We start from the raw sequence: 15,461 nt of genomic DNA on the forward strand, positions 1-15,461 counted from the left end.
ATTGTAATAAAAGTGGACATTGATACTCTTTCCGTCGATTTCGTAAATCTAGTGTTTCAGAATGGATTTGAAAACCCAAAACAATCCTGATCTTAGTAGAACTATCTTTCGGCTAACTCCTAACTTCGAATTGGATTATATGGTGCAATAGATTAACAATAAAGATAAATTAGAGGAAGAAGCAAAGAGTGAGAAAAAGCCGTGAAGCTATCAAATTCTTAATTTCTTATCCGAATGTTGCCAAAGAAGATATATCGCAAACGAGTTAAGAAGATCATATTAGTTAGAGAAATGACGCGTTAATAAAATATGATATTAATTATTACATGAACTAAGTTCGGAATCAGAGTGTAATCCAATGATCCAAAAGGGTATTTTGTCCCTTAGAAATTACAATCAATCTTGCACTAAGAATGGGTTACACACAACTGGACTTTGAAAGTGGTCCAAACACCCCGAAACAAAGATTAAAATGTTAGCAGTATAATATTTGACTGTTGTTGTTTTGGAAGCAGTACGAATTGTCATATATACTGTATAAATCAAGGTGGGGTCATGCAAAGTTACCTTCATCGATATTTTCCCAGGCCTCCTGAATTTAAATTAGTTGACTTTGGTCTAAGCATCAAACCTAAGTATGAAGAAATAATACACTTACTTGTGAGTCATACAGTTAAAATGGACCACATGTATAGGCCTCTTGTAATCTATAAGTCGCTTTAATAAAATTCTACCTACCAAATCTCCTTAATTAAGCCAACTCGTTCCCAGAATAGAGTCGTACCCCATCTGGTCTCAAAAGCCAAGAAACATTTCTTTTAATTAGAGTGTCAATTAAGCAAGCATTTTATGGTTAAGTACTCTTATGATTGAGGTTTATTAAATATATACGCAAATTTTTAAAAAACACATAACATGAACCGAATTCAGTGACCAACAAGAGGTAATATATCATGTTGGAGTAAAAATGGAACTAGTAGTAATCACGACTAACCTTGAGCATGGAATAACTGGAGGTTGGGGCACCACTAATTTTGATGCAGAGGATAGGTGCCCGACATTTAAGGCTTTATTAACCCTACTCACTCTAGTAATTCAATACAAGAAGAATTGGGAAATGAGAAAACCAAAAAAGAAAGAAATTAAATGAAGATATGGGAACCAAGAAAGAACCAAAAGAAAAACGATTGTCTCTTACTCTCCTCTCATAACTATGAAAACAACAAGTGAATGAGTGAAAGCTAATCGGCCCATGCAAACGTCCCTTTCACACTCCTTTCCCCCACCTCTGCCGCCTCTGCTTCTCCTCAACCCCTACCCCTACCCTACCCCCACCCCTCCTCACCACCTCACACCAAAACAAGCACAGCCATTGGGAATGCCAACAACCATACATTTTTTTTCTTTTTCTCCGATCCATTTCGAGGATACTGACACGCGGCGCCTTCCTGAGATTCCTTGGAAGGGCAACGTACGGCTAGGCAACTGATGTCAGTTCAGTTGCTGTCCGCCAACTGAGGTCCCCTCCGTACGCTAGACGAGATTGTCAGTGCCGTACGGGAAAACCAATGTCAAGAGCAATTGAGAGAACAGAAATGAGAATTCAGAATGAAAGAAAGCTTGATTGCATTAATGAAAGCTATTACAGAAAAGCAACGCGGTGTCGAGGGGGAGAGACACCAGTACAGAGAATTGCTTGCTTGCTAGAAAGTTTTGATTGCTTGATCCCCCCTAATAGTACTTAAAAAAAATAAACCAAAGTTACAGGAGTAGACCTAATTAAGCTAGAGAAACATAATGGAAGTGCATGAAATAAACTACTCTATATTTACAATGAAAATGACTTAGTTTTCTATAAGGCAGCAGCAGGTCCGTTGTCAGCAGCAGTGTCTTTGGCATCACGGTCTGCGCGCGCGGCGCCGTTGGCTTCTGCCTGCGGCATGGCGCTCGCGAGGGATATCGGTGGGGCGACAGAGGCACCTGCGCGCTTGTCACTTGGCGCGGCCAAGACCACGGGGCCGTCCGTGGCGCTAGGCATTGGGAGGTTCGCTAGGACGCCACGGGGCGCGCCCAAGGGGTCATGGGGCATGGCTGGAAAGCCGCCCATGACATTCTCCCCCACCTGAGTTGGCGACGTCCTCGGCGCCTTCCTTGCAAAATAATCTTCAATGAGGCTCTTGTAGGCTTTGAGGTTTGTTCCCCTCTCCCAAGTATTCTCTTCTGCATCACAGCCCTGCCATTTCACCAAAAACTCTTGGTGATCTTTCCTTGAGGCATGAATCACTCTGTCATCAAGGATAGCTTCAACACGCCTTTTCCCGGTTGAATTGGGACCTCGAATACTGGGTATTGTGAGCTGGTTCCTTGAAGGATCCTCCGTGTCTTCCCGAAAAGGTTTCAGGAGACTGACATGGAAGACAGGATGAATTTTCCACCAAGCTGGGGTATCCACCCGGTATGCAACCTTCCCAATACGCTTTTCAATGGACAAGGGTCCAATGTATTTTTGCAATAGGCGAGGGTCATGGACCCCTGCAAATAAGTACCGCTTTGGAATTTTGACCATCACTTTGTCTCCTACTTGATATTCAACAAAGCGACGATTCTGATCAGCATGCCTCTTCATCCGCTTTTGGGCTTTGACAAGGTAGCTCCGCACTATCTCCAGATTCCACCTCCACTCTTTTGAGAAGCTGGTAGCTCGAGGAGATTTAGCCATGTTTGGTGCATTCACAGTGTGTGGGAGTAGCGGTTGCTGTCCGGTAACAATTTCAAAAGCGCTTTTGTTGGTACTAGAGCTCTTTTGTGAATTGAAACACAGTTGAGCAGCATCCAGAAGCTTCACCCAATTCTTCTGCGATCCGGTTACAAAGTGGCGGAGATATTCCTCCAACATACCATTGAACCGCTCCGTCTGGCCATCAGATTGCGGATGAAAACTTGAGCTGTGACTCAATTTTGACCCAAGGCACTTGAAGAGTTGGGTCCAAAAGTTACTAGTGAAGCGTGAGTCCCGGTCACTAACAATGTTTGACGACATGAGAGAAGAAGAGTCGAGCTGTATCTTCTGCTGATATATATTGTGGGGCTGCAATAAAGGTGGCATACTTGGAAAACCGGTCCACCACAACCAAGATGGTTGTGAGATCTCCGACCTTGGGCAATCCGGTGATGAAATCCAGGGAAACGCTTTCCCAAGGTCTCTTTGGGACAGCGAGTGGTTCCAAGAGTCCCGCTTGTGTCAAGCGGTCCGACTTGTCCTTCTGGCATACTAGACAAGTCTTCACATACTGAGCGACATCATCGGCCATTTGAGGCCAATAATAGGCACGACGAAGTAACGCCATGGTGCGTTCTTCACCGGGATGGCCGGCCCACAGAGTATCATGACATTCCGCTAGAAGAGTCCTCCGCAAATCTCCTCCTTTAGGAACATAAAGTCGGTTCCCTTTTACTTTCAGAAAACCATCTTCCATGTAGAACTGGCGAGTCTTGCCCTGTCCTACCAAATCAACCAAATACTGAGCAGCAGGATCCTTGATGAGTAGATCCCGTATTTGGTCCTTGATGGATGTGGCTACTTCGCTCCCCCTTAGGGTGGCGAGTAGGCACACCGATGCTAGATCAGCTCTCCGACTGAGCGCATCAGCAACATGATTGGTCTTTCCACTGCGATACTCCAAGTTGAAGTGGAATTCAGCTAGGAGTTCCTGCCACCTGGCCTGTCGACCGTTCAGCTTCGGCTGGGTCATGAAATGGCTAACAGCTGTGTTGTCTGTCTTGACCACGAACGGGGTTCCCAGCAGATAGTGCCTCCAGAGGCGCAAGCAGTGGACGACAGCCAATAATTCTTTCTCATGGGCGGCATAGCGCCGCTCTGCATCCTTCAGCTTCCGACTCTCGTACGCTACAGGGTGCCCTTCTTGTAGCAGGACTCCGCCGAGTGCATAGTCAGAAGCATCTGTTTGTACCTCGAACGGCTTGGCCAAATCAGGAAGGGCCAAGACGGGACTACTAGACATAGCCGCTTTTAATGCGTTGAAGGCCTCTGCTCTCCTTGGTCCCCAATCCCAAGGTGTGACCTTTTTGAGGAGTTCTGTCAATGGCACTGCGATAAGTGAGTAGTTCTTCACAAACCGCCGGTAGAAGTTGCATAGGCCAAGGAACGCCCTCAAGGCGTGGACATCCTTAGGTGTCGGCCAATCTGTGATGGCCTGGATTTTCTGTTGGTCCATCTTGATGCGTCCTTCCTCGATGACATGTCCGAGGAAATCAATTTGCTTCTGAGCAAAGGAGCACTTGGATAACTTTGCATATAGTTCATGTTCCCGCAACCGAGCTAGGACCTTCCGCAAGTGTACTAGGTGTTCTTCCAATGTCTGGCTATATACCACAATGTCATCTAAGTAGACCACCACAAATTCGTCGATGTACTCTCGGAAGACTTGGTTCATGAGAGTGCAAAACGTAGCAGGGGCGTTGGTCAAGCCGAATGGCATGACCAGGAAGTCGTACGACCCATATCTTGTCACACAAGTCGTCTTGTGTTCATCACCCTCTGCAATCCGAACTTGCCAATAACCTGTCTTCAGATCTATCTTGGTGAACACCGTAGCACCACCCAGTCTATCAAACAAGTCCGCCATTAGGGGAATAGGGTACTTGTTCTTCACGGTGATTTTGTTTAGAGCTCGATAATCCACACAGAGTCGCAGGCTGCCATCATGTTTCTTTTGGAATAGAACAGGGGACCCATATGGGGACTTGGAGGGTACAATGATCCCTGTATCAAGCATTTCCGTCAATTGTCTCCGAAGCTCGGTGAGTTCGGGTTGTGACATTCTGTAAGGCGCCCGGGCAGGTGGCTTCGCGCCCGGCACCAACTCAATTTCATGGTCCACAGTGCGCCTAGGCGGGAGCCGCTTTGGCATGTCTTGTGGCATGACATCTTCAAACTCCAGTAGTAACTCCTTCACGGGTTCAGGAATGGGACCCGAGGAGCGTTCTATATCTTCAATGCAGAGGGTTGCCAGGAACGTAGGTTCATTCCTTTTGACCCCCTTCTTCAACTGCAAGGCCGAGATGTTCTCAACGGCCATCTTCATGGGCAGGCACGGGATAATGCAGGGCTTGGCCCTATTGGTACCCATCATCAGTAGCATGTCTGCAAATGGTACAGGCATGGTGTTGGTTTGCCTTAGGAATTCCAGCCCAACAATCAACTCGAAGTCATCTATGATCACCACTCGCAGGTTGAATTTTCCTTCGTAAGGCCCAAGCTTCACCGGTACTTCTTTAGCTATTCCACCCACTGGCTGGGGAGGTGAGTTGATAGCCTTGACGCTACCTTTACCTTTCCCTACAACTAGTCCAAGGCGCTCCACCTGAGTCGAGGCTAAGTAGTTGTGGGTAGCACCCGTGTCTATCATAGCCCGAATGGGCTTGCCATTCACCTTCATCTCGACGAACATTAAGGTCCTCTCTTGTTTAAGAGGAGTCTCTTCATTCGCCTTCTTTTTCCCTTTCCTGGTGACGGGACATGAGTCCTTCTTCTTACGAATACCAGCACTGGTCTCCGCTAGTGCCTCAGAAATGGAACCCACAATTGCATTGAAGGCACCTACTGGTTCAGTCTGGTCCGCATCGTCTGAGTCGTCATCAGTCCCATCATCAATAGCCTGATGGGCATTCATCTGTGCATGTGGGCACTCATTGTTCCAATGTGGACCGCCGCAATGACGGCATCCTGAAGGAGGCTTTCTCGCCCGATCATTGTTGTTTGACGCAGCACTGTTGCTGCCGGAGGAAGGAGCTCTAGATTTGTTTGAGTTCCGATCTCCCCCATTTTTGCTAGGACCACCACTGCTGGGCTGGCCCCCTTTGAACCCTGCTCGGGCAGGCGGCTGAGGCCTGTCCCTTCGAGCTTCCATTTGATAGTCCCCAAGGCATTCAGCTGCTTGGATTGCCTTGGGAAGGGAATCTACCCTTTGTCTCTGTAGCTCCACGCGGGCATAAGGTTTCAACCCTTCCATGAAGGTGAAGAGTTTGTCCTTATCCCCCATGTCGCGTATGCTGAGCATGAGTGCGGAGAATTCTCGCACGTAGTCCCGCACTGATTTTGTCTGGCGGAGCTCCCGTAGTTTTCTCCTTGCATTATATTCAACATTCTCGGGGAAGAACTGCAGGCGTATAGCTGCCTTCAGTTCGGCCCATGTCTCGAGAGCATCTTCACCGGCCTTGATGGCTTCGTACTTCACACGCCACCAGAGTTTAGCATCACCCTGAAGATACATGGCAGCAGTTGCTACCTTCTTAGCTTCCTCCAGATCCCCAACAGCATCGAAATACTGTTCGACGTCAAAGATGAAGTTTTCCACTTCCTTGGCATTCCTAGCTCCACTGTATGGCTTTGGCTCAGGAATTTTCAGCTTCTTTGTCGCGGAAGCGGAGTTCACAGCACCTCCGATTTGGTTTCCACCTCCTCGGAGTAGGCCCTGTAAAGCAGAGTTGACAACATTGAGTTGGTCTGTCAATTTGTCAATGGTTTGTTGCATGGCAGTCACCTTTTCTGCCTCTTGTGCCCTGTGGGCTAAATCCTCGGTGCGCTCCTGTTGGAGCCCCTCGAATTTCTCAAAGATTTCGGCTGCCTCTGTGGCTGCCGTCTGCCGGTCTCCCTCGGAGTCGCGACTGATGTTTTCAACGTCAACTTCGACCTGAAGCACCCTGCGGTCCAGGTCGTCCAACCTTTGCAGTAGGCTGGTTCTTAGTTCAGGCACCGTATCCATAATAGGCCGCCATACCTCAACCGTCCCTTCGAGGGCCGCAATGCGGTCCCCATGATTCACCATGGTCAGAAATGGTGGTATGTCAATACGTTCCCTCGTCCGATGTCGAGCCTAGGCTCTGATACCAACTGTTACGCGGCGCCTTCCTGAGATTCCTTGGAAGGGCGACGTAAGGCTAGGCAACTGATGTCAGTGCAGTTGCTGTCCGCCAACTGAGGTCCCCTCCGTACGCTAGACGAGATTGTCAGTGCCGTACGGGAAAACCAATGTCAAGAGCAATTGAGAGAACAGAAATGAGAATTCAGAATGAAAGAAAGCTTGATTGCATTAATGAAAGCTATTACAGAAAAGCAACGCGGTGTCGAGGGGGAGAGACACCAGTACAGAGAATTGCTTGCTTGCTAGAAAGTTTTGATTGCTTGATCCCCCCTAATAGTACTTAAAAAAAATAAACCAAAGTTACAGGAGTAGACCTAATTAAGCTAGAGAAACATAATGGAAGTGCATGAAATAAACTACTCTATATTTACAATGAAAATGACTTAGTTTTCTATAAGGCAGCAGCAGGTCCGTTGTCAGCAGCAGTGTCTTTGGCATCACGGTCTGCGCGCGCGGCGCTGTTGGCTTCTGCCTGCGGCATGGCGCTCGCGAGGGATATCGGTGGGGCGACAGAGGCAACTGCGCGCTTGTCACTTGGCGCGGCCAAGACCACGGGGCCGTCCGTGGCGCTAGGCATTGGGAGGTTCGCTAGGACGCCACGGGGCGCGCCCAAGGGGTCATGGGGCATGGCTGGAAAGCCGCCCATGACAATACTCGCGTAAGGTCCAGGGGTGTTCAAAACCGAACCAAAACCGAAACTTAATGGCTTATTGGTATCGGGTTAATGGTTTAACAGACGGGGAATAGACTGAAATTTGTTCATTAACAGCTTATCGATTTGGGGGTGGATTATTCAATTTTCTTAGCGGATAATCCGTTAACCCGTTAAGAATATATATATATATATATATATATATATAGATATTCCACTCTTCCAGTACTCTATCTCTAAGTTCTAACGCCTAATTCCTAAATAATCAGAATTATGAAAAATATGTAACATAATCCTTGTTAATTACTTTACAAAAGGCTGAAAATTCAAAATCAAATTCAAGCATACAAATGTTTTGGAATACTCATACAAATGAAGTAATTACATTATAAACAAGTCTTTCTCAGGCATAATGCATAAAGGATGCAACAGCACTGAACTGGACAAGATAAGTTAGCCAATGCATCAGTTATACGATATAAGTGAGGGCGTAGAGATGTCTTTTTCAGGCATGAACAATGAATATTACTGACACCTGACGAAAGGTGATGCGCCTGAAATCTTAGTCGTAAACATGAACTAAGCTACGTGAGTTTTCAATTTGTAAGGGAGCTACAGCCAGACATGGATTAACACTCCCATATGGGTTCTGAATTAGTACTCCATTTGTAGGTGCATATTTTCTAGTAATTCTGATTGACTATAGATTGAATTAGGCCGATAAACCGCCCAATAAAAGCTAAACTGATACCAATCTGCCCGATATCTTATCGGGTGGCTAGCGGATTGATACATTTAAAAGCCGATAACCAATAAGCCAAACCGTTAAGAGTAAATAACCGCCTAATTTGCCTGATAAGCAGCCCTAGTAAGGTCCATTAAAAGAGAATACGCTCTTTATCAGGATTTTTTTGGTTTTAGGGCTTGAATTTGAAACCTCTGATTAAGCAAGGAGCGATCCACTCTATCTCACTACAACCCTGTTTGAATTCCTATTTACTCTTCCCAGTTTGAATTTTACAAATATTTGTTTTTGAACTTGCAATTTATGTTAGCCTGTATGCACATGTAGTCCTCTATATATTTACGGGCTATATAATATGGTAGTGTGTAGGTTAGTTAGTAGTTGAGTTTATTTCCTTTCCACACCTGTACTAGTGTTATCCTTGTGTTCCTTATTTTTAGATCAATATTTTTATACCTGAGGTTTTCTTTGTGTCATTTTATTTTTTTTTTGGTTGTTCTTATTGTTTGCCGTAGTTCTCTATCATAATTGCTGTGATATTGCTATGTTGAGTGGAGGGTTTTTCGGAAACGGCCTTTGTACCTTCACGAGATAGGGGTAAGGATTCCGTACATACTATCCTCCCCGGACCTCACTTATGGGAATACATTGGGTATGTTGTTGTTATTATTTACAATATGGTAGTGTGACAACTTTAAATGCCCATGTTAGTTGGAGTATTATTTTTTATCCGGTCAGAAATTACAAGCATTATAGAAATTTGCTTATTAGTACCTTATAAGTTAATGATTAGATAGTATAATTTTTTTTTTTACAAAGGAAAAACAATTTAATGTGAAAACAATTTTCGATACAATTGATTTTTTTAAAACAATTGATTTAGTTTAGGAAAAAAAGAAATGAAATAATAACTTTAAATGGGACGCGCGGAGATGATGCTCCTTAGTCCCTATTGTGGCAGTATCATTATATTATGGACAATAGAAAAACAAAATAGAGTAGAAAATAATGTGAAATTTTATAGAGAATTTGTTGAACCATCAAATGCCCCTAGTCTGTTATATTAGGTCGGTTTCTGTCTTTATCCCTGTATTTCTCTCATCATACACATGGACTTCTCACTCTTCAACTTGTCTTGATAACTCCTAAAAGAAAAATAAAAGAATTAGGATCCCTATATATCCAAGCTGTTATATAAAACTCACTCCCTTTGATCAGTCAATCATCAATCAATCAAATCAAAAGGGAGAAATCAGAATCTTATCATCTCATCTCAAAAACATCATGTCCTCTTCATCTGCTGCTTTTGCTCCGGACCACCACCTCCACCACCATCACCTCTCTCCTCCCTCAGGGGAACAACTCTGTTATGTCCAATGCAACTTTTGTGACACTGTTCTCGCGGTATTATACTACTTTTATTTCTTCCTATATATATTATAACACCTACTCTACCATACAATAATATTCTTAGCTTCCTCTCTCTCTCTTTTGCTCTTATGACCTCTTCCCTTCTTCACTTTCTAAAATTGATGATCATGTTCTTGAAATTATTCATACTTTTGCCTTATTTTCCTTTAATTTTTACTTGATATATATGTTCATTTATGTAGTTTTGTTGGAACCATTTACATAGATTTTTTTTAAGATGAACTTTTTTGGATTTTATTCCATCTGGTGGTACTTTTTTCATCTCTTCCCATGTTTTTCTGCCCCAGTTTGTTCAAGGGTGTTCAGTCTATTCATCATAACTCAATAATGAATGCGTTATATTACATACTGGGACATTTCTAATGCAGTTTTTCCCTAAGAAGTGCGAAATGGAGTATATAATTTCATTACAAAAGGGGGATTGGAGTCAAAAAGTTAAACACAAATCTTTCACTTGTTTCTTGTTGGTCACAGTTTAAACATTTAGATGAAAGAGTTAGACTGTTCAGCGGCCTAGACCCTTTTCATTAATTAACTAAAATTGCAATTGCGTTACTCTATTTGCTAAAATACTCATGTTATTTTTTGTATACAGGTGAGTGTTCCTTGCTCCAGTTTGTTCAAGACTGTGACAGTAAGGTGTGGTCATTGCACCAACCTTCTGTCTGTCAACGTCAACATGCGTGGCCTGCTTCTTCCCTCTGCTAATCAGCTTCATCTCCCCCATTCTTTCTTTTCTCCTCAGAATCTTCTGGTATATGTACACACACACATCATTTATGCTTGGAATCTAGGGTTTTCAAGTCCATGTGTCTATGTTTATTAGCTATTTATAACATCATTCCTTCTCCATACATTTTAAGTTTCACTATTTGTGCCTCTCGTCTTTACTCAAAAAGTCATGTTAATCTTCTCTGTATCGCTCCAATTTTTCCTGATGCCCCTTAAGAGATGAAAGTGCAAGTTTAACATTTTCTTTTACATTTTCCTTTACACTTGGTATTATTTCTTTAAAAAACAGGAGGAGATTCGGAATTCTCCACCAGGTTTGTTAATCAATCAGCCAAACCCGAATGAGTCACTCATGCCAGTTCGAGGAGTTGATGAACTTCCAAAGCCACCAGTCGCAAACAGACGTAAGATTAATTCTACTTACACTTATAAATTTCTCCTTCAGAGTTTCACAAATGACAAAAAAAAAAAAAAAATAAATAAATTTACTAGCAACACACTTTCTAAAAAGAACCAAATTAATTTAATTTCAGCATATGGGGTGATGTACCCTTAAACAAACAATGAAGCTCTAGACTTTTCAGTGAGTAGGGGTTTCTTAGCAAATGAAGAAAGAATGTGCATTTTACTAGCATATGTTTACTCTTCAACAGTGTCTAATAAGTTAAAACTTTTCTTTTTCCATAATGAAATAATAAGTATTATTTTGGGGGAAGGGTCTTCTACCATTTACTCTTGCCTGCCTTCCTTCTCCAACACTTTCCAAATATAAGGTACTTCCCAAAAAGCCACGTTTAGAAATTGCAGCTAAAACGTATTTCCATTGTTCATCTACAGTATCTGCCTGTGTGTACTACATATGTGCTAACTATGATGATATATTGTTTTATCTTCACTGGAAAAATCAGTCCACACCCTAAAATCTGGGTAGAATGAATAATTTTAACCATTCATATTAAAATTTTAACCCCGCCACGCTATGGTGGCCACTTTCATAGAAAAAATTATATACTCATATGGACTTCTTTCTTGGGGGGATTGGGCTTAGGACCAAGGGCAGAAGTACATGGTTAAAAGGGGTTCAATTGAATCTCTCATTCGGAAAGTTATTTCGTGCATATAGGTTGTAGGTTCAGTTGTTGAATCCCCACAAAAACATTTTCAAATGATTGGCACTATTTCTTTATTAGTTTGTTTTAAAAAGATTGGCCTCTTTCAATATTTTCCTTAATACGAAGCATTTATAGCCACAGAAATGCCATAGTAGGTTTAAGATCACAAGTTTCAAAAGTATTACGGTCACACAAATGTTTTAAGACCACATATCTCAAAAGTCTTCCCTTCTATATTAAAGTTTGTGTCAAGTCAAATTAGGACCATCTTTTCGAAATGGATAGAGTAGTAAACTAGTAAATGTGCACTGAAACATTGCTTTAGGTTATAGGTATAATTGTTGAATCCGATTAACATGAGGGAAACTTCTAGTATACTAGTAAATGAAGTTTAGAAATTAATTTAGGTTGTACATTCAAATATTCCTTTGTTGTATGGCACTCTAATATTTATATTTCTGCCCACAGCTGCCTAATGTGATTTAGGCACTTTAATATAGTTGATGGATTTTTTCTCTCTCAGTACAAGAAAAAGAGAAAATGTCCCCCGGAAAGTTAGATGGTTTTTTAAAAGCACCACAGAATCTAGATGAATAGATAGAAGGATAGATCATTAGATAATGATTTTGAAATGATATGATGTGAGAGAGGAGAGGTACAGAGAAAAAGGTATATAGTGTAGCAAAAGTATTGTTGATCTCTTTGGTCCCGCGTGAGAGTACTGGTAAATGAAAGCATCTGAAATACTATACAGAAAGTCAGCCAAGTGTTTTTAATGCCTGTTTTGTTTGTCTACATGTCGTCTGTACTCAGCCCCGGAGAAACGACAGCGTGTGCCATCTGCTTACAATCGATTCATCAAGTATGTATATTTTTCTTAAACTAATACAATATTTGTTTATCTCATTTTTTTTAACTAGTATTTGGACATAAATTTGGTTGAAACTTGGAAAAAAAGAATTATTGAAGTTGTGTTGAAAAATAATTTTTTGAATTTTGAAGTTGTATTTGGATATATATTTTGTTCGAAAAAGGTTGAAGTTGTATGAATGGAAGAAAAATTATCTCCCAAAAACTGGCACGTACCAGTTTTTGAAACTTGAATTTTTTTTCCAAAAGCTTGTCAAATTCCATGATCAAACAATATTTTCAAATTTATTTGAAAAAAAAGCAGCCAAAATTTATGTTCAAACCTGAGTTTAATTTAGAAATACATATAATTAAAAAATGATTTAAGCGCATATGGATTGCCAAGTGCCATTGATAAAAACAATGAAAATAATTAATGACTGCGATATATGCAGGGACGAGATCCAACGTATCAAAGCTGGAAATCCTGATATAAGTCACAGGGAGGCCTTCAGTGCTGCTGCAAAGAATGTAAGATACAAATATGTTTACTTATTAAGATAAATTAATAATTTTTTGGCCTTTTTCTTGTGGTCCAAAATAAGTGATTTTTCCAGATTTCAAGGATGAATTAATTATTTTTTTCTTACATTGTCCTTGAAGTAAATAGTGTTGGAATATGTGTTAGGAATGTTTATGTGAGATAGTAAAGGTTAATATGGTCAATTGCATTAGTAATTAATGCTAAAAGGTGGATTTCTTAATCTGTGTGAAAACATCCAAAAAATCACTTATTTTGGACCGGAGGGAGTATTATAGAATGAACATAAGAATAGAAAGATTAATAAAAATCTATTCTTATAGGCATTAGAGTTAGTTTCTATTCCTTTTAACTAGGGTTTTGTTTGACTAGGGTTTGGTGCATATGTTGCTTTTCACAAACATGTCATTGAATTGTGCGCTGGTTTGTTTTCTTGTTCTGCAGTGGGCCCACTTTCCACACATTCATTTCGGACTTATGCCTGATCAACCCGTGAAGAAACCCAATGCATGTCAACAGGTACCTTTCCAACTCTTTTTAAAACCCTAGCTTTTCACCCAATATGTTTTTCATTTTAAGTGAGCTAATTAATTAAACCACACTTTTATCATTTTTACATAAACATAGAACTTTACTTTGAAAGTGCTTAATATTCTTTATTTTGAGGACATTTATAAATTTTTAACTTCTACAAACTGACAGTATAAAAGAACATACTCCCTCCGTTCCACAATAAGTGACCTATTTGCTTTTTATTTTGGTCCAAGATAAGTGACTATTTATATAATCAAAGAAAAAATCCAATTTGTTTTTTCAAAATTACCCTTATGCACGTGTTTCCTAAAAAGTCATTTACTCCTCACATTTGAGAAGAGCAGTAAGTGCTACTATAACTATGCTACAACATTTAATTAAGGGTAGTTTAGTCACACTATCTATTTTTGTCTAGAATTTAGTATTTCCTTAATGGATGTGCCCAAAGCAAATTGATCACTTATTGTGGACCGGAGGGAGTAGTATATATGATATTAATTCATTTAAAATATAACTACATGCAACTCATTCATAACAAATGGACTTAGTAACTTAAAAAAAAGAAAAATATAGCATATATCTGCTACCACATGTTAAAATATACTAACAATGTAAGAATTCTTTACACTGTCATCAAAATATATGAATTAAATCCTCAAGTAGTTTAATTAGTGTAACTAAGGTTATATGCTTTTTCATAAAATTATATTTAATCTAGTTAATTAATTGGTTTTTATTTTCTTTTTCATTTTTGGGAAATGTGTAGCAAGGGGAGGATGCTCTGATGAAGGAAGGGTTTCTTGCTCCAGCAAACGTGGGTGTATCTCCTTACTAATTAAGGAAATGAAGTCACCGGCCAATGTTCTCGCCCTAATCTGTTGGAACTCTCTATTTATCTAATGTGCGTTAATTAGTTTATCCATAGTTTAGGGTGGCCTGTTAATTTCTATTTTCTTTGAAGAACACGTACTCTCTAGGGTTTCCTTCTCGCTCTCATGTTGTCTTTGGAGAAGACATTTCTAACTGTTTCAGTTTGCTTAGTTTCTAGTGAGGAAAGGATTCTGAGAACTTTGTTTGTTTGTTAATGCTAATAACTAAGCTCTCTGAAACCCCTAATATCTGAAAATGGAACTGCTACTGTTCATATATGTTTAAGAGTAACGTATTATGAATTTCATCGTCCCTTAATTGTGTAGTTTTCTTTACCGTCTTGGGCCTTTCATTTTTGTCTTTAGAATCTTTTTTGAGGAATAACATAGTTCCATTTCCTTTTTGAGAAGAAATATTAAAGAGAAAATGAATGTGAAGATCCATTGACAACCAAATGACCAACTTTAAATAAACTATTCTGGTAGGAGTATATACCACAGTATATGCAACTTGCAAGATAGAAATTAAAACCATGCTAAAATATTGAACTTATCTTTGCATAGGCTTACCAAGAGGAGAGTGTTTCTTCTCCTTGTGCACATTTCAAGACCTTGTTAACGTTCTTAATTACTTCTAACAATTCCCCTACAAAACTAGGTGTTTTTAGACCATTGTATTTTGATTTATGCTATAGAGTGGTAACCCCAAGATTTACTAATCAGAACAATCGTAAAATTTGTGTCAATGATATGTCTTGCCACATAAAAAAGGACAGTGATATGATACTTTGGCACTATTAGTGAAAATTTAACCTGTTATAGAAGGTCTTAATAATATTGTGGGAAAGCTATATATAGATGTTGATTGCAGAAAAACTATTCTTTGCTCCCCTTATAATATACTTATAGTGTAGTTGTGATGTTCTTCTTCCCTCTAATTTTATCTGGGAGTAATCTAATTTAGGACCTACATATTTTCAAACTAAAATCTCCGTTAGAAAAAAAAAAAACTATTTAGAAAAACTATTTTATTTTTTTTTAAATCTCCGTTA

At 40.5% G+C, this 15,461-nt stretch overlaps 1 protein-coding gene across 1 annotated transcript; it reads left to right on the plus strand.

Moving 5' to 3' along the window:
* LOC109237065 (axial regulator YABBY 1) lies at positions 9,450-14,688 on the plus strand. The gene is made up of 7 exons (XM_019403346.1): positions 9,450-9,745; positions 10,368-10,526; positions 10,794-10,908; positions 12,430-12,478; positions 12,921-12,996; positions 13,451-13,525; positions 14,307-14,688. The coding sequence occupies exons 1-7, from the start codon at positions 9,626-9,628 to the stop codon at positions 14,373-14,375; spliced, it is 663 nt and encodes a 220-aa protein (XP_019258891.1). The 5' UTR covers positions 9,450-9,625; the 3' UTR covers positions 14,376-14,688.

The sequence above is a fragment of the Nicotiana attenuata genome, chromosome 1 (genome assembly GCF_001879085.1).
Source record: "Nicotiana attenuata strain UT chromosome 1, NIATTr2, whole genome shotgun sequence".
Classification (NCBI taxonomy): domain Eukaryota; kingdom Viridiplantae; phylum Streptophyta; class Magnoliopsida; order Solanales; family Solanaceae; genus Nicotiana; species Nicotiana attenuata.

Coding starts and splice junctions, on each gene's coding strand:
- LOC109237065 (XM_019403346.1), top strand. CDS start 9,626: ATGTCCTCTTCATCTGCTGCTTTTGCTCCGGACCACCACCTCCACCAC. Junction 10,909..12,429: donor GCCACCAGTCGCAAACAGAC/GTAAGATTAATT, acceptor GTCTGTACTCAG/CCCCGGAGAAACGACAGCGT. Junction 13,526..14,306: donor AACCCAATGCATGTCAACAG/GTACCTTTCCAA, acceptor GGAAATGTGTAG/CAAGGGGAGGATGCTCTGAT.